The sequence below is a fragment of the Amblyomma maculatum genome, chromosome 3, assembly GCF_055883805.1.
Source record: "Amblyomma maculatum isolate TAMU_Amacu chromosome 3, ASM5588380v1, whole genome shotgun sequence".
Classification (NCBI taxonomy): domain Eukaryota; kingdom Metazoa; phylum Arthropoda; class Arachnida; order Ixodida; family Ixodidae; genus Amblyomma; species Amblyomma maculatum.
In genome coordinates, this window is record NC_139346.1 from 81,206,894 (window position 1) to 81,234,025 (window position 27,132).

The window sequence follows — 27,132 nt, forward strand, 5'->3', positions numbered from 1 at the left end:
TGTTTTCATGTTACAAGGCAGTGGCCAAGGCAGGAACGGCTGATGATATTGATCTGAACACGCGCCCTTTGATTATGTAAAAGGTGTCAAATGAAATCGGTTTAAGAGCTACTCATTCTGAACCAAAGCTGGAAAAAAATTGGATGGAAAAACAGCGCAAAAGACAAACACCGGAGCAAAGAAACAATCCCCACCCAATATGTTCCACCAACTCGCCCGTTTGGCTTTAGTGGTAGAAAAAATGTTTCTTAGCTGAGCAAGATAGCAAAGATTTCTAATTTGCTGAGTAGCTTTGCGCGTTCGTAGAATCGCTGATAACTGCCATATTTGTGCTTAACTACTTTATTCATGTTTTCGTCCTGCCTTGCTAGGTTTAGCGCTGTAAGCGATTAGCTGCCAGAGTACTTAGCACTGACTGAGCATAGTTTTATCGCGCGACGAGTTGTGCGAAATTTTAGCACAGGAACGTGATACGCGTTGGAGGTAACGCGACCGACATCGCTGTGACCGCGTAGTCCGGTATCACGCTTTGAATGCCACTGACCTATTTTCGCGACCGTCTCTAGTCGGATGGCCTATGCACTATCGGTGCGTCTGCATGTTTCTCTAGCTGCGTAGTCCTCAAATAAAGCCAGCCGAGCAAACTACGTTTCACTGCATGGTCTAGGCACGATGAATAGAACGCGCGCTGTCTTGCTGCTCCTTTTAGGATCAACGAGTGAGTAAAATCAATTGGAAGCAGTCTGTTTTCTAACGTGATTGCTTGCTTTAAAAAGTGATTCGAAGTATTCGCGCCAACGTTGAAGAAAACTTTCGTGGAACTCCAAAACTTGCACAATGTTTTCAATGCGAGCGCATTTGAAATTCATTTTTGTGCGGAAAGCGCGTACGAGGCTCTTGAAAGTTGGTCACGCGTTTAATTGCACCTTGTATCCTCCACTAATCAGCTTGTAGAGTTATTCGTATCCGGCCTTATGTTGTGCCTCGTACTTAGTCTTCTTCTTCACCAGTTTCAGGTGCAGCTTTTGATGAAGCAGATTTCATATGCCCGGCAACAAATAGACTTGTTCCGAGTGCGTTAGTGTGCGATGGCACCATCAATTGTCCGAACGCTTCAAAGCCCAGATATAACGACGAATGGACTATTTGCAGTGAGTATCTCTATCAATTGAGCGGGGATTGTACTCTGCGCGAAGGGAATGTGAAAGAATGCACTATAACCGTACCGATTTATTCAACAGTTCCAGCGCCCTACATGCAGGAGGTTTCCGTCGCGGCCAGTGAATTGACTGGCACCTCCGTCCTCTTTTCATGGTCGGGAGCACTGAAGCGAATACTGGGCCACCCCCTGAAACTGGCTGGCTACTTCCTCACTGGGAAGTCGAAAGACCACGTGTTCCAAGACAGAGTGCATCGGCGCCAGCTGTCGCATAGGGTCGAGTGGCTCAAGCCGTCGACATTGTATACTTTCATTTTTAGGCCGTACTACACTGATGACGGCGTGTCGAAACTCCCGCGCCAAATTGGGAGAGCGACGTCGATGGAAACACAGACATTGTCTGCAGGTGTGTGCTAAACATATTTTCTTTGACATATATATTTTTCTGTCGCCTTTCTTTCTGAACATGAGGTAGAGTCTGGGATAAAAGCGGCCTAACCTCGTCGGCTAGCTCCCAGACACACGATAACAAAATACTACAAAGAAGACATTTTGACATGTCAGCATAAAAAAAAAAACACAGTGTTAATTCAGAACTATGTCACGAAACTGAGTATAACTTGTCCTACAAATAAAGTTCTTAAATTCCAAGAAAAGACCGATATAAAAGAAACGTACCGTCTTTGTCAAAAGTACCCAGACTGCATGTTTTGCTTCTCGCTTGAATTCTAAAGCCAACCTGGCTTCCCAGAGGATCACAACCTGTTAATAAGTGAGGGCAGGAACTCGTCTTTACTTTGCATGTATTTACAGCTTCAGAAGTGGTACGAATTCTCTGCTGCCCGACCTAGAAGTGAAACTCGCCGTCTGGTTACTTTTGGCAAAGAAAAATTTACAAGTGAAATCGCGACAAAAGGTAAAGGAAAGAAGGATAATGACACGAAATGTGCATATTAAACAACAAATGGTTGCTCCAAAATGCACGCAGTATGCACAACTAAATGAAAAAAAAAAACAAACACGTGAAAGTCAATTATATGAGTGATAGCAGAAGTTTTAACAAATACGCTACCGTTTTGTTTACCACTTCTAGTTCATGTCCGGTTCTGCACATGTTTATAAGTCATATGGCTGTGTGATAGTGTAACAGAGAACAGAGCTTTAAGATAGGCTCGGCAGGGTGACGTCCGGGGAAGTTCTCAAATTTCTTAACATTATTCTCGCGGTACCATGACCCTTTGTCAATTACTTTCAGTTATATTACCCCAATCTGAAACAATTTATATCTAAGGAGAACTGGCGCATTGCAGATTGGGAGTTCAACCCTTGATGGTAGAATATATCTCTGGGTATGCCGATACATCGCAGCGAGACAGCATTTTTCACATAATGTGCTGTACGGCATGGTTTCAGGTCATATCATCACTAAAATAAACTCCGAGCATTTTGAACATGTTTGCTATTTCTGTATTTGAGTTGTTCAGCTGCGTTTATGTTAATTTCTTGTTTTTCGCATGACATAGAACGTCCCTGGTTTTAGTAACGTGTTTTATTCGTTCAGCTAAGCCCATATCTATACTTCCCCAAGCGTACTCCTCGCTCTAATGAATAATTCATCGGAGTTTCGTGCTTGGGATACCTGTGTCGCATAATCAGCGTAAATGACACTTATCATGAGATGGACGTTGACTATGTCATTAAAGTTAAGCAGAAATAAGAATTCGAGGTGCCTGCAGAATCAGGTAATACGTTCAGTAGCCATTTAAATACACGTACAGATTGCGACCATTTAGGCCTGACGTCAAAAGCGGCAAAAATGTTGCGCAGGAGCAACGCATTTCAAGGTTATTTTTAGTTTGGTGGAAAGATTGAAATAACCGAAGCTTATTTTCTGGCATTGGTTTATGTTTACAGGGCTACATTATTTTCTAGTGTATGAAGGATAAATTATTTTTGCTCGAGCAATTACAATTCGGTTCATCTGTTTCGTGAAACCGTACTGGGCGCCGTGAATAGTATTGAATTGCTCACCTAGATTTGTTATTGTTACAATGATTGTTTTTCAAATCGGTTTTGAAAAATAGAAAAAATGAGTACGGATCTAAAATTTGTAAAATCATTTTTGCTTCCTTCCTGTGCGGTAAATTCATTTTGACGAACGCAATGGAATTGCAAAAGTTCCTTCAGAATTAAGCTCATTGTAATGTGTTGTGTTACACGACTGGTTTTATTACAGCTCCGCCTGCGTCACCGCTTTTAAGTTTTTCTGAACTCATGAAAACCGGTATCAACACCAATTCCGATAACGTCGGTAATAAGAAATTGGTTTCTTGTTTTTATTATGGAGGCTATTACAACAATGAAATTACTAGTTTTATACAAAAATATTCTTTCAGAGGATAACACACAGACTCAAATGCGGAAACAAAGTATTGACATTAAATAGTGCCCGCAGTCCGGGCACTGACGCATGGGCATGGTGGGAATGCCGAAGGACAATAAGAGAATGAGTTGCACAAAATCAAACAACCACCGTAGCATAATCAGAGACTTCATATTATCATTCCACTGGACCGTGAAGTACAGGCGGGGAACATTTCACAAGTAGGTACGTAGTTTAGACACGGCGGAAGCATTAGTATCATTAATTGTACAGACTCAGAGCTTGCACTCTGTGGAGTGGTGTCGTGGTGCTCAAATTCTCTAGGCGTCATAACTATCCACTGCTTAACTCTTTTCTATACTGGGAAAGTAGCCTATCTCTGAATTATGTTCGTATATGATTTATTGACCACTAAATATAATAATACGGTTTATTGCTCGTAATAAAAGTTCGCGTAAGCGAACTTTCGTTTTACATCGTAAAGAAAAGGCACGACGTGCATTGCATACGATGAGAAAGAAAACCTTTTATTCGGAAAATAAGAGAGACTCAAATAGTAATTCTGAACAATTCAAGCTATATGCATTCACAGAATCGGGTAATAAAAATCTTAAACGTGAACTTGCGTATAAGGAATAATAATTCAAAGTCGCTTAACTGCCGATGCTGAACATCTAGGCCATTAAAAAATCAATTGGCCGCACGAAGCGCTTTGGGCTGCTCAAGAGCGTAACGCTGCACCAAGGTCGTTCCTGAGCCGCTTTGGAGCTAGTTGGGCGAAACTGCCGAGAACTTGGTGCCTCCGCAACAACTAGGAAAATAGAGAACCTCCTTGACAATGGCGGAGGGCACTGATCAATATTTCCACACGGCGGAGCAGCTATCTCAGTGCGCACTACTGAGACGAACAGCGTCATGTTTTGACGCGAAACCGTCGTTTGCATCTACAAAGTCAAGCGTCAGTGCTACATGCGTAATCGCGAGGACACTGGCGTCCGGGTCCACACAGCTAAATGAGGGTCGGCGCGAGGTGAGGACTCCACATTTCACGTCAGACCTATCGCGATCGAGGAGGTTTTAAATGTAGGGGGTTTAGAAACACTCCTTCAAACTGTTCCGGAGGTATTTTTTCAACATAATCCATAGTATAGTACTCATTATGATACTTGCCTATAACGAGCTCGACCTGACAAGGTGGGGAATTTTGAACCGTCGTTGAAATCGAACCAGAACGAAAGAGTAGAAAAGTTTTATGTCGATTAAAAAAATAAGACAGGTTTAACGCTACTGAACCAAATGTGCAGCGAAAGTGGCTGCGAAACAAGAGTACCCGGCTGCGAAGCCAACCGCCTGCTGCTGCGTTTCGACGGAGGCGTAAAGGCGCGTATATAGTCCGACATATTCTGCGCGCGCAAGCATTGCTCGCGGTCAGTCACGCTACGCCGGTTTCGCTACGCCAGGTGAAATGTATCCCCTTTTTACTTGGGCGGTGCGCGCGGTCAGCGGCTCAGTTCGGAGCCTGCGCAGAAAGGTAGCCGATTCACGGGCCGTCTGCATCCCGTTCGCAGCCTCAACCGTTCGCGAGTAACGTGATCGCGGAGCTTCTTCTACAGTAACTTGTAGCATTCTTCAACTGCAGATGGAAACGAGAGACAAAAAAAAAAGATCAAAAGTTACGGTGCGTGCAGCAAGTGGGAAACTCGCTTCGGCCGGCAAGCATACAAATGAAACCGAACACAGCAGCAACCAACAGCTCATCTGTCAAGAGACCGCCGCTCCGCCTTATCTGTTCACACGCGTTATATTTGCGCTGCTGGTCTCTGAAGTTGAGTCGCGTCGTGTAGTACACGCTAGGATGTTGTTTAATGGCTTCGATAAACCTCTCCACCTAGCTTTCCGAAGCGAGTTTAACGTTCGTGCCGCTCGTGCAACTCACGTTGTTTATGTGACCGTCCGCTATCTTTCTCTGTGCGATGCATTGTGGGTCGACGCGGTAGGCGGCGCCGACGCTCGAATAGCATAGAAGTCATCTCTACGCCAGTCCCGTCCGGGCGCGCTGGTCGCCGCCGGTTACGTTGGGCGCTGGAGCTCGGAGTGCTTGCGCCAACGTAACGTAACGCAGCGTGTGTGAGCGCACGCGCGCGCGTGCGTTGCGTTGGACTATATTCGCGCCTTAATTGAGATACGTGCGTGGGATGTGCGGTGCTAGTGAATGTTGAAGATTCCCAGGTTGTTAAAGTTACTCCATTGTAGGCAGTATCCACTTTCATGCCCTGCGCATGCGATGCCGGCAGACGCTTGACGCTTTTCTACTCTTCTCGGTCAGCACTCTGCGGTGGCGCGCGCATGCGCAGTGCGAAAACTACCCTTTTCCCTCTCTGCGCGTCAGCGCGCGCTGCTGGAGTGCCGCTAGCTTCCTCCTCGGCTGCGGAACACTTGTGGAACGGCGATGCTGGTTGCCACGGTTACGGCGCATGCTCAGTAGCGGCTTGTGCCTTGCACGGAAACCGTTACTTTAGGTGGCATAGTGAAGCTTTTGCTTCAAAACTATAGTCTATGCCTGCATTGCCTGACGGATCCCACCCAATCCTTTCAACTGTAAAGAAGATGTTCCGATTGAGCGGACAGTTAGCCGAGAAAGAGGAAGAGGAAATGCCTTTGCGGACCAGCTGACTCAAAGCCGACATCTCCCGAAGCCGACATCTATCAAGCAATTACGCAGCTTTATAGGCTTATGCTCCTATTTTAGGCGTTTCGTTCGGAACTTTGCGACCATCATTGCCCCTCTGACGCGACTTCTCAGCGCTCACAAAGATCTTTCTGCCTGGTTGCCGGCTTGCGATACTGCTTTCACGAAATTGCGCACGATACTTACCCCCCCCCCCCCCCCCGTATTGCGCCATTTTGACCCGGCTGCTCCTGCCGAAGTGCACACCGATGCCAGCGACGCCGGCCTCGGCGCTGTTTTTGCCCAACGAAAACCTGATGTTGATGAATATGTTGTGGCGTACGCAAGTCGAACGTTGACCAAGGCCGAGACCAACTACTCAGTGACAGAAAAGGAATACTTGGCAATTGTTTGGGCGCTTCAGAAATTTCGGCCATACTTGTCTGGGCGCGCATTTGATGTTGTTACGGACCACCACGCTTTATGTTGGTTGTCTTCACTAAAAGACCCCACCGGCCGCCTCGCCTGCTGGTCGCTTAGACTGCAAGAGTATGATATCCGAGTCATCTATCGTACAGGGCGTAAGCATTCCGACGCAGGCGCTTTATCTCGCTCGCCGGTGTCGCCTGACGCTCCGTTGTTCCCTGCCTCCAGCTCCGCCTTGTCTTCCCTGTCCACCGACGACATGCCATCAGAACAGCGCAAGGATCCGCGGCTTACATCACTAATCGATCTTCTTACGAACTCGTCGTTTTCACCAGCTCCTCGCGCCCTTCGTCGTCAAGCGCAGCATTACGCCCTTCGTGACCGTCTTCTCTATCGACGCAACTATATGCCAGATGGCCGTAAGTGGCTGCTCGTCGTACCTCGCCACCTCCGAAGTGATATCTGCGCATCTTACCATAACGACCCGCAGTGTGGTCATGTGGCTGTATTTAAGACTAATGAATGGTTGCGACAGCGCTTTTACTGGCGCGGTATGTATACCTTCGTCAGTAAGTATGTGCGTTCGTGCATCGATTGACAACGTCGCAAGCCGCCTCCTCTCCATCAGCCGGCTCCACTACAGCATCTTTCGTGCCCATACCGACCATTCGGTCGTGTTGGCATCGATTTGTATCGACCTCTGCCATATACACCTGCAGGGAATCGTTGGATCATCGTGGCCGTCGATCCCCTTACTCGCTATGCGGAGGCAGCAGCACTTCAGGTTACCACCGGACGCAATATTGCGTCCTTTCTTCATCATTTCATTCTTCGGCACGGGGCTCCTCGTGAACTTCTAAGTGATCGAGGCAAATCTTTAAAATGTTTCTGGGTTACATTGAGAAAATTCGTTGTTCTCGCATGGTAAATGCAGTGACACCCACTCACATAGTTATCTGATATGCTATATGAAGCTCTCGAAGCGGGTATGAATTAAGTAATTATGACCATCTTCAATGGGAAGGTTTCAAAGAAGACAGGAGAACAGACATTAAAATTTACAGCGTAATTTCCAGACATAGCAAAGAGCAACAAATGCTCGAACTTGAAGATAACCTAATAACAGGAGTCGACAAGAAAGAAACCCTCCGTTGAGACCGAAATGTAGCTGCCCCCAAAGTTTAATTTACGGAGTTAAGATATTAGACGAATCGTGGCGACTTCCCTATATGAATGATGGTTCTAAGTGCAGCCTTAAATTGAAATGGAAGCGGACAACTGTAGTCCTAAATGTGTATAAGAATAAAAATGCGGCAGTTAATGACCCAAACAGGAATAAATACTACTTTTAAGCTGACAGCTAAGCCTTCGTAAAGGTGTTGAATGAACGCATTACGAATATAAATGCCGTATGCCAAAATGTGGTGGGAAGAACGGCAGTTGGGTGCAATGATCGTACATCTTTTAGTGGAACAAAATATGTCAAAATACGACAGCTACTGACTGTGGTCAAGGGGAAAATTATAGTGGACGATATTCACTTAGCAGAAGGCGGCATGTGGAGGCAATATGACGAGAGGATTGTGCAATGATTAATGCGCGCAGAAAACTTGAAAACAGCAAAAAAAATAAAAAATTGGCACGTAAGTTATGAAAATTGTACTTACCAGTTTGGATGCAAAAGCGCAGAAGAATTATACAGAACGTATTTGAGGGGAGCCCGCCGCTAGGGCTTAAAGACAGGCTTGCCTAAGCAAAAATGCATCTTCTTCGGAGAAGTAATTTCAGCTGTGTAGCACACCAGAAAAAGGTAATCATGGTAACTAGTAAACCGGTAACTGAATTGTAGTAGGCAACCTTCTGGCTATCAAAGATTTTTCTACCGCAGCTTGAAAACCGCGCGCAGGCTGTGAGGTTGTGAGCCACGGGATCTTCTCTGTGTAGCCAACGGTCCTGCCGAGGCGGAGGCATGAATATAACACACAGGTGCCCACAAAAGTATACGAAACATGCAAATTGAAGCAAGGATTATTTTTTTGGACAATCAAAGCATACGGTCATTGCCCGAATTGTATAGTCTGCACTTCACTAAGGGATTTTCTTTAGTCCAGCCCCCGTTATCTGGCAGTGCATGTAAGGTGCTTCTAAATTCAGCTTTCTTTTTCGTGATTTCTTTGTTGTGAAAATTTCTATGGACACATGTACGTCGTGCGTGCGCCGTAGAGTAGATTTCCATGGTGACCTCGAATTTGAGATTTGAGAGCGCGCGGTTCTTTGTGGCAGTACATTTTGGGCACCGGCATCAATGGAAATCGCAATTTCTGAATTCTGAAACTCTCTGTTCCTATATAAGCACCTCTGTTCCTATATAACAGTTAAAATGATAGCCATTGAAGTTTATATAAGGGACATACAAGTTAACGGCATAGTTAGCTGAAAAATTCACCATTTTGATCGGAAGGGGCGATTTTTAGGAAGTGGTTGGCGTCCAAGAATCACCTAGTATACATTTACACATGTATCACAGACCCAAAAATTTGCTTAAAATATTGGTGGGTTTAGGATGCAATATCATGAGCTTTTCAAAAATGATTGGGTCAGTCCAGGTTGTGATTTACTCATACTCATTCTTTTTTACACTATAGGTCAACCATTTGCACGCGATAATTGAACACTAACGTTTTTCCACAGATTATTATCTGATCTCCATCGATGTCGTCAATTCCACGGCAGCAGTTATTACATGGCGTGTGTTTGACCCAGCAAAACATTTTTTAGTAAGTAACATATCGAATATATTATTCCGTATTGTTTCACTGTGTTTGATTGGAGTATGGTTTCCAGGTGACAACTGTTCAAAGTGCTCAACATCAGACATAACCATGTGTGATGGATACCAGAAACCCCCTTTCATTTCTCGGTCTTATCTAAGACCCTTTTCAAAGCATTTCACTCCAGAGCAGTCGAGTGCTTCGCCGGGAAATCCTTAACCATTAAAAATTGGTCTGTGCAAAGTGGCACAGTGTTTCAAACCCAGAACCATTTGAGCGCTAGGCCGATAATCTACCACGACTGTATCAGTTCGGCTTCTTGAATGCGGATAGTGTATGTGATGTGATGTGAAGTATGTGATCTCATTGAGGTTTGATCTAGAGAGCCACCGGACGTCCAGTACATATTCAAGTGGTGAATGTTTTCCAACTGGCTTGCGTCCGCACCGCTGGAATGCGGTAAGGAAGACACTGAAGATTTAGCCTCACTTCTCACCGCAGAAAACATGTTACCCGCAGTGACCTTTCCATGAGCTGGTACAACTGTGCCACTTGACAGCCCGGCCTCGAAATGATTCTACCATCTGACACCCTGGGAGAGGGAGGCCACGGATACTCTGGGCTGTAATGATAGCCCTCAAATAAGGCTCTAAGCTTAGAGCAAATAAAAGAGGCGAGAGGAGACAACCTTGTCGGATACCGCGGGTCACAGGGGAAATTGGCACTTTCCCACCCATCCATAGCCAGTGTACTTTGAATTCCATCATAGATGCTTTTAATTAAACATATGAAATTTTGTCTAAACTAAGTCAGGCGCATGAATAAGCAACGCCCTTTGAATGCAGAAGGAACTGAATCCGGCATTCTGGTCATTAATAGCAACAATGCCTGACCGTCTAGATCTGATTGCATGATGACGCTGAGTCGAATGCGTCTATTCAACTAGCCACTTGAGAAAACTCCTTTAGCTAGGATGCACAGAGTAGTGCCATGCGCAGTAATCATGTTTGATGAATCGTGCTGTATGCGTCGCAATCATATGCCATGTGCACGTACATCTGCGCACCAAAGCTTCGTTTCGTGAAGTTTGACCTTGTAAGAAGCATTACTGCAGATAATACGGTTTTGGCCGCAGTGTGGTCCTTACTGCCATTACGCAGCGATATCGTATCGGAAGTTCTATGCTATCAAGGAAAATACTGCGATATCATCTGTCGGACTTTTGATTCGATATCTGAACCGAAACTGTAATAAAAATGCAAACTTAAGAGTCATGTGGCTGATTGGTGTGCTGTGTAGTCAACATAAAATGCATAGTATTTTGTTGAGGAACTCTGATCTGGCCGTCTTTATGGCATAGGAAGCATAAAAGGCTTCTCGAATAGGTGCCTCCTTCACCTACAGTCACGCATCACGTTGAAGTTACGGTACAGCAGGACGTTGCTACTGCCACCATTGGTCGAGCGCGTCGCTGGGAAAAACCCCAAGGTTGAGATTGCGCGCAATAAAACCATTCTGAGAAGCAGAAAATCGGGAATGTACAAGTCTATTGAGTGAGCAATTCACTCAAATGCGGATGTCGTGGGCTTGGATCTTACCGGAGCTGTCCGGTTGTTTTTTCTTCCACTTTATAAAAAGCGTTATCTGCTGGGCAGAAAAATGAAAACGCAATAATTCTCCTGTGATCAACACAGAAATGAAAATTCTTTCATTCTTTCATCAGTTTGAGTGACGGTTTCCTTTTTTTCCTATTGTATGTATGATGCTTTTAGTACAAGTTGATTTGCAGTCTGCATGATCAGAGATGGTACATATTAAGCAAAGCAGTTGTAATGTGCGTTTGTGCACGTTTGTATAAACAAAATTGGTTTTTGTGAGATGTTGGCAGCTATATGTGCATTCTCATATGCCAGTCACATGGTACATCGTAAGCAAAATGGCTTCAAAAAATGGGTTGTATAGGGCATGACGTTCAAGAGATAATCCTTTGCTCTTGTCCATTTCAGCTGGAGGTTCATGAAGACTTGGTGAGTGAACTTTCTACGGTTCCTGCGATTTATTACCGTTCGAATTTCCACAGATATGTAATATTTAAAACTCAGTCGCGGAGCTTGTGGCCCGCAGCATGATAAAGAAAGATCCACACTGTAGCTACATACAGAGTATCTGATGTAACTGTAAGCAAGCGCCTTGAAAGGGCAAGGGGGCCTAACCGAATCAAACGTATCGAAAGCGCCGAGGGTGGTGTGGTGGAGCTCGCAGTGTTTGCTTCGTTCTCCTAAGTTAGTTATTAAGAAAGGAGACCGAGATCTTGAGTCTCTATTAGAGCGCAGCTCTTTGGCGCCCGTTCCTGGGTTTCGCGGCGGCATCGGCGTTGTCGGCCTCGTAACCAGTTCCCCCTCCTTTTAGCCCCCCAGTTCGAGCCGGCGCTTCGGCAACCGGAGCCTCGAAGGAAAAAGTGGGGGGAGGGTACACTCAGCGGCGAACGATGGGGGCAGGAGAACACGAGGAAAGAGGGGAGGGGGGGGTCGCTGGAGGCAGCGCTAGCAGCGACTAACTGACGCCGCTAGCGAGTAAAGACAACGTGCTGCGTAGAACACCATCGTTGCCACGCAGAAAGAGGACGAGCCCCCCCCCCCCCTCTTCCTGAGTGGCGGCGAGTGTGCTCTCCGGTTGCCGAAACGCCGGCTCTCTAAGCGGATCACGGTGCTTGTATCCCGTTCTCACTCGCTTCACTCGCTAGCGGCTGCTATCTGTTTGTCGCGCAACGTTCCTATGGACCCACGCGCTGCCTCCCGCAACCTCCCGATAACTCAATTGCCCTCTTCATTTCTCCGACCACATAGCTTCTTTCATCGCAGCCAAGAACTGTTAGTGGAGCGTTTCTTGAAGGAATACATGTGCAAAAATAAAAAAAAGTCTGTAATTGTACATCGTGTCTTGCTCGAAATATTTGCCTCAATTTATCGAAAAGGTGAAACAGCTGATGAGCTGCGCTCAAATTTTGCGTTAGGAAGTAACGTAATCGTGGGCAAATTTTTTATTGTAATCACAAGTAACTATTCAGTTTAGAAGTCGTATATTGTTTTCAAATACAGGTTGCTTGAATGTTTCCCGTCCAGCAATGTTTACGCAGATTTATTGTACCGCTCCTAAAAGTAACACGTCTTCAGAAGAAAGCTTCGACATGAGCAGCGACCATGCGCCGATGTCCCAATTCGCTTCTCAGATAATCAAGAATTCACTGCCTACTTGCGAATCTATGTTACATAATGCATGAGCGCGGCTCGCTGCCACTGCATTGGTCTCGGCGCACGCGTACTTATTGAGCTTGTTTTGCTATTTGCTGGTATTTACTTTTGTTTAGGCCTGTGACTAGTTTCCATAGTGATGGTAAAAAGTTAGTCTCTTGTTGTTTTCATGTTTCTTTGTCTTTTATCCTTCTTCGGTAGCCAGTGTTACACACTGAACCTGTAATGCTCAGGTATAAAAATCAGCTCTTCGTCTTTGCAGCGACCTCCCTGCAGTAGTAGGTAGATGTCAGTTACCAGATAGAGCATGTTAGTTGTATTTTAAGGCTGGAGTGAATGGCGTCTCAGGGCAAAAATTACAGGCAGAGTTTCTTCAAGCAAAACCCTACGACTTGTGAGCTGACATTTTGTTCCTTTAGTTTATAAGGTTATATGTTTATAACGTTGCCTTAAGCGCAACAGTTAAGAAGTTTCCTTTTTCGTTTTAGAACTTTGCTGAATAAAATAATGCTGCAATTTAGGCCGCGTGACTCTAACAGCTCACTGGTTCCAGCGCATTCGATAACTGGTAAACCCCCTTTGTGCCCAAGAAATGCTGTGTTGCAGATGAGAAGTTTGTGAAGCTGTGTTGCTGCCGGACACAAATTAATATAATTTTTGCCTTTAAATTGTTTCCGTTAGCCAGCGTCATTGATTAGTAAATTTTTTCTTTTTTTCTGAAGTTAGCGCTGATGACTATCCTGCATATTAGAAGTGGCCATATTTACACTATGCTCCATGGGGTAGAATTTACCAACCCGTATGCATTCCGCGCATTCGGCATATGTTAATACGTAGTTATTCCGTTATTTATTACAGTTTATTACCGTATATGCAATTTATTATTTATTTACATTATTTAGGTAACCATAAACAGCATTTCAGCCTGGGCTGTGATGCGCCCTTCAACGTACAATCATTTACGACAGTCAAAGCATACATGATGTATTGGTGATATATGTGATACAGTGTTAAAGGCACAAAGATGCTAGAACACGCATATTATTACTTTTAAAGGTAAAAATGTATTCAGCTATATTATTGAAGAAAGAAGAAGTATTTAAAATTCGCTGAATGCACAATGATGGAGAGACACACCTGTGGTTATCGACATAAAATACCCGACGGCTTCTTGCACTATGCCTGGACATTGTCAGTTTGAGCGCTGAAGTTAGCTCAGAGCAATTTATTGGCCATTGCAAGAAGTTCTGCAAGAAAACGCCATCCCGGAGTTCTCGCCGTTTTGAAAGTGTAACAAGCTTTAGTTTAGATATAGCCATTCGCAGTCGAAGTAGTATCGCCTACCTATATGTCTATCGTAAAGGATACAGATAAACCGCCTTTGTACGCGCGCGATCATTTCTCACTGTACAGATGTCAGCATATTCCATGAAACACTTCAGATTTCCAACATTGGTAGTATGATCGACTTGTATATCATAAGAAAACACTCTTTAGATTCGTTAAGCATGCAACTGCGCCCGAAATCTGGATACGCCAGCGTAATCAATGGATTACGTGCGTCTGAAACTTGGCGTCGTTGTCTAGATACACTCCCAACTCGCCAACAGTATCAACACGCTGTATTTGAACAATGTTAATAGAGTAAACAAATAAAATTATTTCTTTTTTGTGAAAGCAATGGCCAAAGCTTTGAAAGAATACAACATTAAGGCATTGTGCGCACACCAAATGTTTACAGAGATATCATTTTGCAAATATTCGCAGTCAAGCACTAGTTCTACTGCACTAAACAGCTTAAAAGCTCTGCAAATAATTGAGACAATTCAAAATATCATTTACGAGCACATTGATTAGCGGCGACAAATGAGACCATTGCAGTACGTCACAATAGACTGGGTACCAAGCAGATGAGTTCCCCCAGAGTTAAAAAAAAAATTCCTTTAGTCGCTGAGATAGATGTGGAGCCATTCACAGAGGTGGGATGCCAGTAAGTAGAACCGTAGATTGTCTACAAGTAACTCGTGATTAACTAGGCCAAAGGCTTTCTTCAAGTCGAAATCGACCGGTTAATTTTTCGAGAGCATGTCGCCAGCATAATTTAAGAACGTGAAAGGGGGTGTTTACTGTCTTTTAACAGGGATAATAGCCCTCTCCAAGTTGCACAGAGAACCACACAAGAGCACAGCCAGTCTATAGGCCTCCACAAGCGAGCTCGAGCAGCGCAGCGGCACTTCGTCGTTCTTCTCCTCGTCTTTGTGATATCCTCGCCTAGTTCATCCTCGTCTTCATAATATCTTCGCAGAGTTCACTACAATTTTCCCCGGAGCGAAGAGGAGCCATCCTGGCGACTTAGGGTGAGGGCAATAGCAGCGGATCGTAGTATGTTTTGAGGTGGCTCACGTGCACAGTTTCGCGGCCACGGTGACGCATGTCCGAAGAGGGAGTGAGTGGCTCCACGATGTAATTCACAGGGGAGGTTTGGCTGACAGTGCGGTAGGGGCCGTGGTACTCGGTTCGAAATTTTGATGACAATCCCGGTGGGGTGCCAGGAACCCAGAGCCAAACAAGGGATCCTGTAGGGAAAACATGTGGCGTCTGATCTTTGTCGTGACGATACTTTTGGCGGCCTTGCGATTCCGATGTTAAACTGCGGGCTAACTGGCGGCATTCTTCCGCATGTTTGGCAACGTCTGAAAGGAGAGTCCACTCGGAGGAGTCAGGACGATATGGAAAAATAGTGTCCATCGTGGATGATGCCTCATGCCCATAAAGCAAGAAGAAAGGGCTAAATCCAGTGGTTGACTGCGTGGCGGTATTGTATGCGTACGTCACGAAAGGAAGAACAGCGTCCCAGTTGGTCTGATCAGCGGCAACGTACATTGTGAGCATATCTCCAAGAGTACGATTGAAGCGCTCAGTCAGCCGTTAGTTTGAGGGTGGTAGGCTGTTATGGTCCGATGTATGATGCGACATTCGGCCAGTAGAGCTTCAACGACGTTGGAAAGGAAGACGCGTCCTCGGTCACTCAGCAGCTCTCGCGGCGCGCCGTGGCGAAGAACAAAATGGTGTAGCAAGAACAGGGCAACTTCACGGGCAGTAGCGGCGGGTAAAGCGGCGGTCTCGGCATACCGGGTGAGGTGGTCGATGCCGACGATAATCCACCGGTTCCCAGAGACCGTGCAGGGAAGTGGCCCGTAAAGGTCAACGCCAACGCGGTCGAAAGGGCGGGCCGGGCATGGAAGTGGTTGTAAGGGGCCAGAAGCACGAGGTGTGGGTCACTTGCGGCGCTGACAGGCGATGCAGGAGCGGACGTATTTGCGAATATAGCCGTACATGCCGCGCCAATAGTAGCGTTGAGAAATTCTCTGAAACGTCCTGACTACCCCAGGATGGGCACACTGAGGGTCGGCATGTAAAGAGGCGCAAATTTCTTGTCGTAAATGGCGGGGAATGACGAGAAGCCACCGTCGACCATCAGTCATATAATTGCGGCGGTAGAGAAGACCGTCTCGTAGGGCAAAGTGTGGTGCTTGACGGCGTAAAGTCCGAGAAGGCGCAGCGTTTGGAGAAGTGGACACGATGTCTATAAGAGATGCGAGCCACGGGTCTTTTCGCTGCTCCGCAGGCATATCAGCGATTGTTAGAGACGAGAGGACGGGATCAGCCGCCGAGGAGCAAACAGGTGCAATGGACAGGGGAGAACGAGACAGAGCGTCGGCGTCCATGTGTTTACGGCCAGACCGATATATAACGCGGATGTCAAATTCTTGAAGGCGGAGAGCCCATCGTGCGAGGCGGCCGGACGGGTCTTTAAGAGAGGACAGCCAACATAACGCGGGGTGGTCCGTGACGACGTCAAACTGGCGACCATACAGGTAGGGTCGGAATTTCGTTAGTGCCCACACAATGGCCAAACACTCCTTTTCCGTAACTGAGTAGTTGCATTCAGCTTTGGAGAGGACGCGACTCGCGTACGCGACGACGTATTCTTGAAAGCCATTTTTCCGTTGAGCCAATACCGCTCCGAGGCCAACGCCACTCGCATCAGTATAGACCTCGGTAGGTGCTGTGGGGTCGTAGTGACGAAGGATTGGTGGCGAAGTCAAAAAACGGCGCAATGCGGTGAACGCTTCGTCGCACTCGACCCCCTGAGTAGCTTCGTAAGGGGTGCAATTATAGAAGCGAAATTTCGCACGAAGCGCCGAAAATAGGAGCATAGACCAATGAAGCTTCGAAGTTGCTTGAGCGATACCGGCTTAGGAAACTCCGCCACTGCGCGCATCTTGGCCGGATCAGGGCGAACACCTTCCTTAGAGACGATGTGCCCCAAAATGGTCAACTCCCGGGCACCGAAGTGACACTTCTTGAGATTTAGAGGCCGGCGTCAGTAAGACAAACCAAAACTTGCCGCAAGCGCTCTAGGTGCGTGGCGAAGTCGGTGGAAAAGACAACAATGTCGTCCAGGTAGCAGAGGCAGATGTGCCACTTGAACTTCCGCAAGATGTTATCCATCATCCTCTCGAATGTGGCGGGGCGTTGCACAAACCGAAGGGTATTACATTAAATTCATAGAGGCCATCCGGGGTCACAAATGCGGTCTTCTCTCTGTCACAAGCGGCCATTGGTACTTGCCAGTAACCGGAACGTAAAGACGAAAAGTACTCGGCACCTTGGAGGCAATCAAGAGCGTCGTCTATACGCGGCAGGGGGTAGTTGTCCTTGTGGCTAATTTTTTTCAGGCGCCGGTAATCAACACAAAAGCGAACTGAGCCATCTTTCTTCTTTACTAGCACCACTGGTGAAGACCAGGGGCTTTGAGATGGACGGATTACACCACGTTTTAGCATGTCCTCAACTTGCTCATTGATCACGCGACGCTCTGCCGCTGACACACGATAGGGGCGCTGTCGAAAAGGCGTGTTAGAGCCGGTCTGAATGTGATGTGCGACTGTTGAAGTGCGGCCGAGAGGTGTGTGGGCGGCGTCGAACGCGGAGCGAAACGTCTGTAAAAGGGCCACAAGCTGCGTCCGGTAGGTGGAAGGAAGGGCGTCATCGATGGCGGTTCGGAAGAAGTCGTCTGGCAACGAATCAGGTGTCGGATCGGACTGCAGAGCATCGATGTAGTTACCACGGTTGGTCTCGGAGGCATCCAGGTCAGAGAGAAGGTGGGCTGGTTCAATAGAACCGGGAGATTCCCCACGTAGATGAGTAGCTTCATGAAGCCACCGTGAACATCGAGAACAGCAGACGGCAGCGGCAGGTGCTTGCGGTGGATGAAGGATGCAGACGGCGTAAATAGAACACTAACGGCTGACACGGCAGGACACGAAAGAGGCACAAGGGCACGAGCTTCTGGAGCTATGTCGACATCTTCAGCGATGGTGAGCTTTTGAGGACACACTGAACGGTTGTCGTCGTGCAGTACGTCGCACAGTGCAGAAAATTCCACTTCAGCTCGGGCGCAATCGATCACGGCATTATTTTTAGACAAGAAGTCCCATCCAAGGATCACACTGTGAGAACAAGACGACAAAACTACGAACTCTACACTGTATAAAAGACCTTCAATGACGACACGCGCTGTACATGCTGCTAAAGGTGCAATCCTCTCTTCGCTGGCAGTGCGGAGCGACAAACCGTTAAATGGCATTGTAACTTTTCGTAACCGTCGGCAAAGTCGCTCATGAATCACAGACACTGCAGCGCCTGTATCGACCAGCGCATGTACAGACCGTCCATCGATGGAGATTACTATAACGTTCGTGGGCAAAATATGAGGCCTTGAGCTTTTCGCAGAGCACGCAGTTCTCGCCTCATGAACCGCGGAACTTAGTTTCCCTCATCAGCAGGGGGTGGTCGCCGGCGCATTGGTGACAGTAACCTGCGACGTGGAGGAGAACGATTGGTCGTGTACGAACGCTGTTCGGCGGCGTATGCAGGCGAAGACGGAGCAGAACGAAGCAGCGGTGGGGAGTACTCCGAAGACGCAGGCTCGGGACGCGCAGCCATGCGTCCACGGCACCGACGGGCCACGTGTCCAGGGCAACCACAGTAGTAACAAATTGGGTGATTGTCAGAAGTGCGCCACGGGTTGTAATAGCGCGGAGTCGCAGGATGAAGCGGAGCCGTTTGAGGAAGTGGTGCATGGCGTAGGAAAGGCTGCACTTGTAACGGCTCAGGCGGAGGCCGCGCAGTCACTGCCGCGTAGGTCAAAGGGGCTGGGACAGATGATTGTGTATATTGTAGTGGTGCTTCGACGTATGTCAAGGGAGCGACGGCAGGAGCTTCAGGAAGCGTGGGAAGTGCTTCTGCGACTTGTTCGCGGATGACTTGCTGCAACTTTGGCGCCAAAGGAGAGGAAGCGTCAGGACGATGGGTAACGAGGGACAGTTGACGGGCAACTTCTTCTCGAACGAACTGCTTGATTTGTTGCAGCAAGGGGGACTGTTCTGCGTCAGCTGTTAAAGCTGCAAGAGGCTCTTGGTGTGAGAGCGAAGAACGAGTGATTTGACGGCGCTTGCGTAATTCCTCAAAGTTTTGGCATGCATGGATGACGTCGACCACGGTTGCTGGGTTTCTGGCCAGAAGCATCTGGCACGCGTCATCGTCGATTCCTTGTAAAATATGACCAATCTTGGCCTGTTCTGTCATTGAAGCGTCCACGCGCTTGCACAGGTCTACAACATCTTCAATATAACTCGTAAAATTTTTGCCGGGTAGCTGTGCACGGTGGCGCAAGCGTTGCTCAGCGCGCAGCTTGCGCACTGCAGGTCTGCCGAAGATATCGGAGAAAGTAGTCTTGAAAGCAGACCACGAGGAGATATCGGCCTCGTGGTTGCGGAACCACAGGTTGTCAACATCCGTCAGGTAGAATATCACGTTATTTAATTTGAGACCGTCGTCCCACTTGTTGTGCGTACTGACCCGCTCATATGACGACAGCCAATCTTCCACGTCGTGGTCGCCGGTTCCGCTGAAGATAGGATGGTCCCGTTGGCGCAAAGCTCCAGCGCAGAAGACGGGGGACGAGGAGGCGGTTGGACTAGGAGTGGTAGCATCGGTCATGGCTGTTGTCGGGAGTGTGCGGCTTCGAAGCTCCAATCCTGACCTCCACCAAGTGAAAGGGGGTGTTTACTGTCTTTTAACAGGGATAATAGCCCTCTCCGAGTTGCACAGAGAACCACACAAGAGCACAGCCAGTCTAGGCCTCCACAAGCGAGCTCGAGCAGCGCAGCGGCACTTCGTCGTTCTTCTCCTCGTCTTTGTGATATCCTCGCCTAGTTCATCCTCGTCTCCATAATATCTTCGCAGAGTTCACTACACAACTACACACTACACAAACGAAACAAAGTTTGTCTGTCCCGAGCGATCGGGTAAATAGCCATGCTTGTTGTTGAGGTTATCTTTTAAGACGAAAAGCAAAATAGGCATGGATAATATGTTAGAAAACCTTTGACGTAGAAGACAGCAGAGAAATCGGTTAGTAGTTCCACACGTCGCTCATCCTTCCTTTTTTATGCACGGGCTTAACTAGTGGTAGCTTCCATCATGAAGGAAATTCTTGACGTCGCAGCGACAGGTTAATAACTTGGGTTAACACTGGAACACTGGAACAACCTTTGGCAATGAGCATCCGGATTTCGTCCGCTCCTGATGATTTTTTTTATAGCAGTGCACGTACAGCTGCTTCAACGTCACTCGGAAATATGCTGTCAATATGAAGGAAAGCATCATTGTGTTCTGGCTGGGCATAAACGCCAGAAACATATTTAGCGAATATACTGCAGACTTCTAGGGGTCATATATATATATATATATATATATATATATATATATATATATATATATATATATATATATATATATATATATATATGTTTAGTAAGAAAGAAACCCATCAACGAATTAGCGGTAAGGGGGAGGGCAGAAGAGTTCAGGATCTCGCTACAGAATAGGTATTCAGCTCTGAGGATGGCGACATTGCCCTAGAGGCAAGGAACAATAATTTCAGAGATATCATTACTGAGTGCGCGGTAGAAGTAGGCGGTAGGATAGTTAGAGAGGATACCGGTAAGTTGTCTGAGGAGACGAAAGATTTGATTAAGAAACGCCAGAGTATGAAAGCTTCCAATCCAACAGACCAGATCGAATTGGCCGAGATATCAAAGCTAACCAATAAGAGCAAGGTGGCCGATATAAGGAAGTATACCATGGAGAAAATTGAGCATGCTGTACAGAACGAGGGAAGCCTCAAAGCGGTAAAGAAGAAATTGGGCATAGGCAAAAACCAGATGTATGCGATAAGGGACAAGGCGGGCAACGTCATCACTAATATGGACAAGATAGTCAAAGTAGCAGAGGAGTTCTATACAGATCTCTACAGTAGTCAAAGTATTCAGCATCGTAATGAGATTGACGGTAGGGAAAAACAGTCAGACGTTCCACCAGTAACGAAGGACGAGGTCAAGAAAGCACTAGAAACTATGAAAAGGGGGAAATCAACTGGAGAGGATCAGATAACTACATATTTGCTGAAGGACGGGGGGGGGGGGGGGGGGGGATATCGTGCTAGAAAAACTGGCCACCCTGTATACGCAGTGCCTGGTGTCATCGACGGTACCGGAACCATGGAAGAATGCAAACATTATCCTCATTCATAAGAAAGGGGACTCTAAGGACCTTAAAAATTACAGACCAATCAGCTTACTGTCTGTTACGTATAAGGCATTTACTAAGGTAATCGCTAATAGAATCAGGACAACCTTAGACTGCAATCAAGCAAAGGATCAAGCAGGGTTTCGGAAACGGTATTCTACTGTCGATCATATCCATACGATCAATCAGGTGATAGAAAAATGCTCGGAATATAACAAGCCCTTATACATAGCATTCATTGATTACGAAAAAGCATTTGACTCGGTTGAAACCTCGGCGGTGATGCAGGCATTGGGAAATCAGGGGGTAGAGGAGCCGTACGTGAAAGTGCTGGAAGATATATATAGTGGCTGCACAGCAACCATAGTTGCAAAAAGAAAGTAACAAAATTCCCATAAAGAAAGGTGTTAGGCAAGGAGACAAGATCTCCCCAGTACTATTCACAGCTTGTTTAGAGGAAGTATTCAGAGACGTGGAATGGGAGCAGTTAGGGATAAGGGTAGATGGAGAATACCTCAGTAATCTGCGATTTGCTGATGACATTGCCTTGCTAAGCAACTCGGGAGATGAACTACAAATAATGATTGATGACCTAGACAGGAAAAGTAGAAAGGTAGGCTTGAAAATCAATATGCAGAAGACTAAGGTAATGATCAACAGCCTCGGGAAGGAACAGCAGTTTACATTAGGTAGCGAAATACTGGAAGTAGTAGGCGAATATGTCTACTTAGGACAGGTAGTAACCGCAAATCCGGACCATGAAAAGGAAATAACAAGAAGAATAAGATTAGGATGGAGCGCATTTGGCAAGCACTCGCAGATTATGACTAGCAGCTTACCGGTATCGCTCAAGAGGAAAGTATACAACAGTTGCATCTTGCCTCTACTCACCTATGGGGCTGAAACGTGGAGGCTAACCAAGAGAGTTATACTTAAGTTGAGGACAGCCCAGAGGGCTATGGAACGAAAAATGGTAGGGGTGACATTAAGAGATAGAAAGCGTGCAGAGTGGGTCAGAGAAATAACTCATGTTACCAACATTCGAGTGGAAATTAAGAAGAAGAAATGGACATGGGCAGGACATGTAGTGTGAAGAGAGGATAACCGATGGTCGCTGAGGGTAACAAACTGGATTCCAAGGGAAGGAAAGCGTTGCAGGGGGCGGCAGAAAGTTAGGTGGGCGGATGAGATTAAGAAGTTCGCAGGGGTCAAGTGGTTGCAGCTAGCACAGAACCGGGTTAAGTGGAGAAATATGGGAGAGGCCTTCGCCCTGCAGTGGGTATAATCAGGTTGATGATGATGATGATGACGAGATCCCCCACGCCAGATAACGCTTTGTTCACCGCCTCAGGGAAACCGAAAACATGCCAGGTATGGGTCAGTTCTTACAAGTGTAATCAGCATGGTACGAAAGAATTCATTTGGAAATGAAATAATGGAGCGGTGTCCAACCAGATTTGCCATACGGCTACAAATTAAAGCTATAGCTGAATACAGGGCTGGGACTAATGCTGATGCGAAATTACTGCCTTATTACAAACCTGCCCCATTTAGGGTATGCGCCTACTTATTAGACTGGAATAAAGTAATATTGCGAACACTGTTAGGAGTAAAAATGGATTGCACAAAACGAAATGCTCACTAATGAACATGGCGTGGTCATGAAACTTCGATCGCGTAGGGATTGTACTTAAATCTAGGTTAATATGTGGACACATTTCTCGCGAATTTGTAGTGCGGAATCATTCTGCTAGCTGCTCATTATTCGAGTTTTGATTTGTCGCTAAATTTTGACAGGTATTATTGATTAAGCAGTAAGAGCTTGTTTTCTAGAGCATAGCGCAAGGAAAAACGCATCCAGGAGACCAATACTCTAGTAATATATATATATATATATATATATATATATATATATATATATATATATTACACATTGTATATGAGGTGAGAAGAAGCATAGGTGAGTATAATCAGGTTATAAAATGCCACCAAGAAAGGGTTTTTGAGACGGTGAGGCTCATACGACAAACTAAATTCCCCCATGCTTTTTTACGACCGGTGAAGTTTAGCCGTGTCACGAACTCCACGTGTAAAAATTTTGTGGGTACGATTGCGATCTGTACACATTTCCTATTTCGAATTCATTCGGTCTTCTGGCGTTGGTTGGCTGACTAAGCCGTGGCTTTTAGCCGTCCATGAGAAGCGACCGGACCGCCGGCTTCTTGGCGATCGCACTTCGGCACTGGCTGCACGCAGCGGCCATTAGTTAGGAAGCGCGTGCGGCCATTGACAATGGCCATCGTCGACAGCACAACCCTCTATCTTGTGATTTCTGTGACTGGCCACTCGCTTCTTTCACCTGATGCGGCCGTCATGCTGAAGTTCGACGAAATGACATTATCGGTGCAGCGCATAGTACGGAGACGAGAGGAGGCACAGACAGCGATGTCTAACAAACATGTCCGAGCGTCTACCTTGACGAAATGACAGCTAGTTTAGTCTGTTTCCTAAATTAGAGTTTAGTGTTTGGAAGCGTGCATAAGCAATTTTATATTGTAGAATGTTTCAGTTTTTAGATATTAGTCACGTTTAGTGTCAACTTGTACATGTTACATTTTACTTTGCTGCACTGACCGTCATCTTGAAATAATCTGATTGCGTGTGCTTTCTACTTTCAGGGTAGCGGAAATTATTATCTTAGAAGGAGCCACGAGTACTATGGATTACAACCGGCACTGTCCACCTACAACGTAATTGTCGGTGACTTGAAGCCTTGGACGTATTATATGGTGACCTTGGAAGACTGTTCTGCGAAGTACTGCAATCTTGGAGGGAATAGGACCTTCCTCACCCCACCTGACCGTAATTATTTGTTCCGAATTCATGTGCAGCTGTTAATGCCTGTCTTCATCTGACTACATTCAGGAGCCGCGTGAATTTCACTAAACAAGAACTATTTCCGCGACACTCAGGCGCATATGCTGTGTAGAGTCGAGCACCAGCTTTCGCCGCCTTGATTTCATCCTGAAATCAGTGTCGGGTACCGCAAAGTGTCACGTAGTTAGCTATGAAAAAGAACTGAACAAGGGTAAATGGGGTACGCCTCAGTTCGCAGATGAGCCAACGTTTCGACAAGTGGACTTGACAAGTCCACTTGTCGAAACATTGGCTCATCTGCGAACTGAGGCGTACCCCATTTACCCTTGTTCAGTTTTTTTTTTCATGCCGTGCAAACCATCTTTCCTTTCGTTCTACGTAGTTAGCTAGTTATACTCTGGTTATTTAGAATCATAGATGGTTGCCGGTGACCAGAAGTAGCATTGATAAACTCATGCGGTGCTCCAGCGAGCTACTGCGAGTGTACGCACTGTGGTTCTACTACGGCCAGCTTTGTTCGAAATTCGTGGGGCCTCAGTGCAAATAACAAAATGTAAAACAGGATGGACATCACATTTATGCTTTGCTGCAAGCAAGTGCGAGCTTTCATCAATACGTTTACCATCTTTTCTGGTCCGAATTACACTAAAATATCTAAAGATGACCACAACTGGACAATCCACGCACTATGCTTGTTTACTGGCTACTGCTTCGGGGAGGAAAAGGCAATTCTTCTCTTGGCGAAGCCGCTTCTTCCTCGCGTTAAAATTGCGCACAGAAATGGCGTTTAGAGGAAAGAGATGGCTAAGCACAATTAGTCGAGTGAATTTGCCTCAATCTCTCAACATTCATCTAATGTCATTTGGGTGTGCATCGATGGGAGACTTAATGCTTGGGAGACGTTTAACTCCATATTAGAAATGCAGCGCGATAGGCTGAGTGGACCTCGTCACCGCCTTTTCCATTTGTTCGCTCTGATCAGTTTATCATGAGATATCAGCTTATATTCATGAGATATCGAGATATCAGGGTATATTCCTTTCATTGTCTGTTTTTGTTGTTTAAAACGGCATTTTCGTATGATGGCGACGTCGTTTCATATGTAATCCCTGCCTCCTGATGTGCACATGACCTTAATGCCAGTTAATATGAGCATATATGCCCTCAGGGCAGGCCACTAAGTCGCAACCACACAACGCATTCGCTAGGTCACATTCTTGCATGCGCAACAATCAAGCTTTGTTGGTCCGTGTAGCCTTCTCATTTCGAAGCCATGTGGCCTTTGTTCTACGCCAAATATTTGCCCCAGTTAACATCAGTTTGTTTTCATTATTTTTTATCTAAGATACTGAAATCCTTGAATTATCTTTTTTTAAGGTTATTCGAAATATTCGGTCGCAAACGACACATTCTCTGGCGACGCTGACACGACGATGCCAGGTTTTCCACTTCACGGTGCTCTTATAAGAGCCACTTTCGCAAGTTTTATCGGCACAGCCTTTTTCTGCGGGCGCAAAACGAAACAGGACGCACACGCGGTGGAGGAAGCGGCCGCGGCAAACTTTGCGACACGCGAAACTGAGCATGCTCTGTTGTTGGAGTTATGTTGAGCTTGCTGTACGGCTACCAATCATTCGAACTGGGAAAGTATAGCAACTGCCAAACCCACGCCACCATAGTAGTTCCAGCGCTGGGGCATGCTTTCGGTAAGTTATTCGTGTCAGCCTAAACTCAGAGGCACTGTAAATAGGCACGTTTCCTTGAAATTTAGGGCCACAGGATTAGAAAGCACCGCGTAAGGTAATAGGAATGAAGCAAAAGCCAGAATTCACGTAAGAATAAATTGAGTTGTGTAGTAAAACTTTTAAACTGAAGTGGCCAAATTTATCGGCTATATGTATCGTATGAGTTTTAACGGGCTAGCTGCCACGAATATTTCTCTCTGCTTAGAGAAGATCCCCGAAGGTAATACTTAGAATGCTCTTAATTTTAGCACCATGAGATAAAAAAAGAAGGCCGTTTTCTCTTATTGAGATGTCGGCTTTTCATTCCAACACTGTAAAAAAACGAAACGTTTGATTAGGGGCATTTTGCAACGGGAAGTTGTTTATCAACGCTGTTCTTGCATATTTCAGAATTTCTACATTCCTATTAATACGTCTGCAAAATTTCTGTTGCTACGTTTGTTATTGTCTGCTTATCACAGTCAATTTATCGGTTTTTAGGACCTTTCAATGCTCGCTGCGATTGCTTCGATTTTATTTTTGCGAGAATTGTTTTGCTACACTTCAGAGCGTTAGACTATAACTATCAATATGCTCTGGTGTCTTGCACTGCAACAATTGTGAAACATGCATTTTACTGGCTTTCTACGCCAGTCTCAACCACTTGGCGACAGCACGGGACAAACGTCGAAAGCAAAATTTCACTGCGCATTGGAAGGTTAGACCCTACCCATCAATACTTAACGGTAGTATCCTAAACTATTTGAAAGTTACCTCGGCGTTAAAAGAGATGTCCGAAGAAGTTGCACCTTTCACGCTATTCAAGTTCTTGACGGTTTCTCAACTCTTAGGGAATGCCGATTCCTCGTATTTGATTAACCTTGGGTTTTCTTAATTTCCTCCGTTGGAAACCTAAAGCAACTAGCGAAAAACAGGGCGTATAAGAATTTTTAAGTGCGTTTTGCTGCTCTTCATGTAAACGTAATTATTTGCTTGCGCATGCAATATGGAATTAAGTAGTAGAAATATGAATGCAGGGATGAATAAAAATGTGATCAGCATTGTAGGCATTCCAGATGCTTATTTCACATTACTTTTTTGATACTGCTACTTGAATTCTAATTGATCATTTTATTTCTTTAATGCAAAGAAGTTAAGCTAAATCTTCATTGAAATCATGAGAAAATCACCAAGTAAATTCTTTTAAAACGTCCA

At 46.0% G+C, this 27,132-nt stretch overlaps 1 protein-coding gene across 1 annotated transcript in view; it reads left to right on the forward strand.

The window, feature by feature from the left end:
* The first annotated feature begins 590 nt into the window (after positions 1 to 590).
* The window catches only part of LOC146195093 (uncharacterized), a 66,678-nt gene continuing 40,136 nt past the window's right edge, over positions 591 to 27,132 (forward strand). Inside the window, exons 1-6 of the mRNA XM_084597683.1 lie at positions 591 to 718; positions 1,011 to 1,151; positions 1,242 to 1,565; positions 9,328 to 9,413; positions 11,414 to 11,434; positions 23,995 to 24,178. Of these exons, the coding sequence (XP_084453809.1) occupies positions 673 to 718; positions 1,011 to 1,151; positions 1,242 to 1,565; positions 9,328 to 9,413; positions 11,414 to 11,434; positions 23,995 to 24,178 (802 nt within the window). The 5' untranslated portion in view covers positions 591 to 672. The remainder of the gene's footprint in view (positions 719 to 1,010; positions 1,152 to 1,241; positions 1,566 to 9,327; positions 9,414 to 11,413; positions 11,435 to 23,994; positions 24,179 to 27,132) is intronic.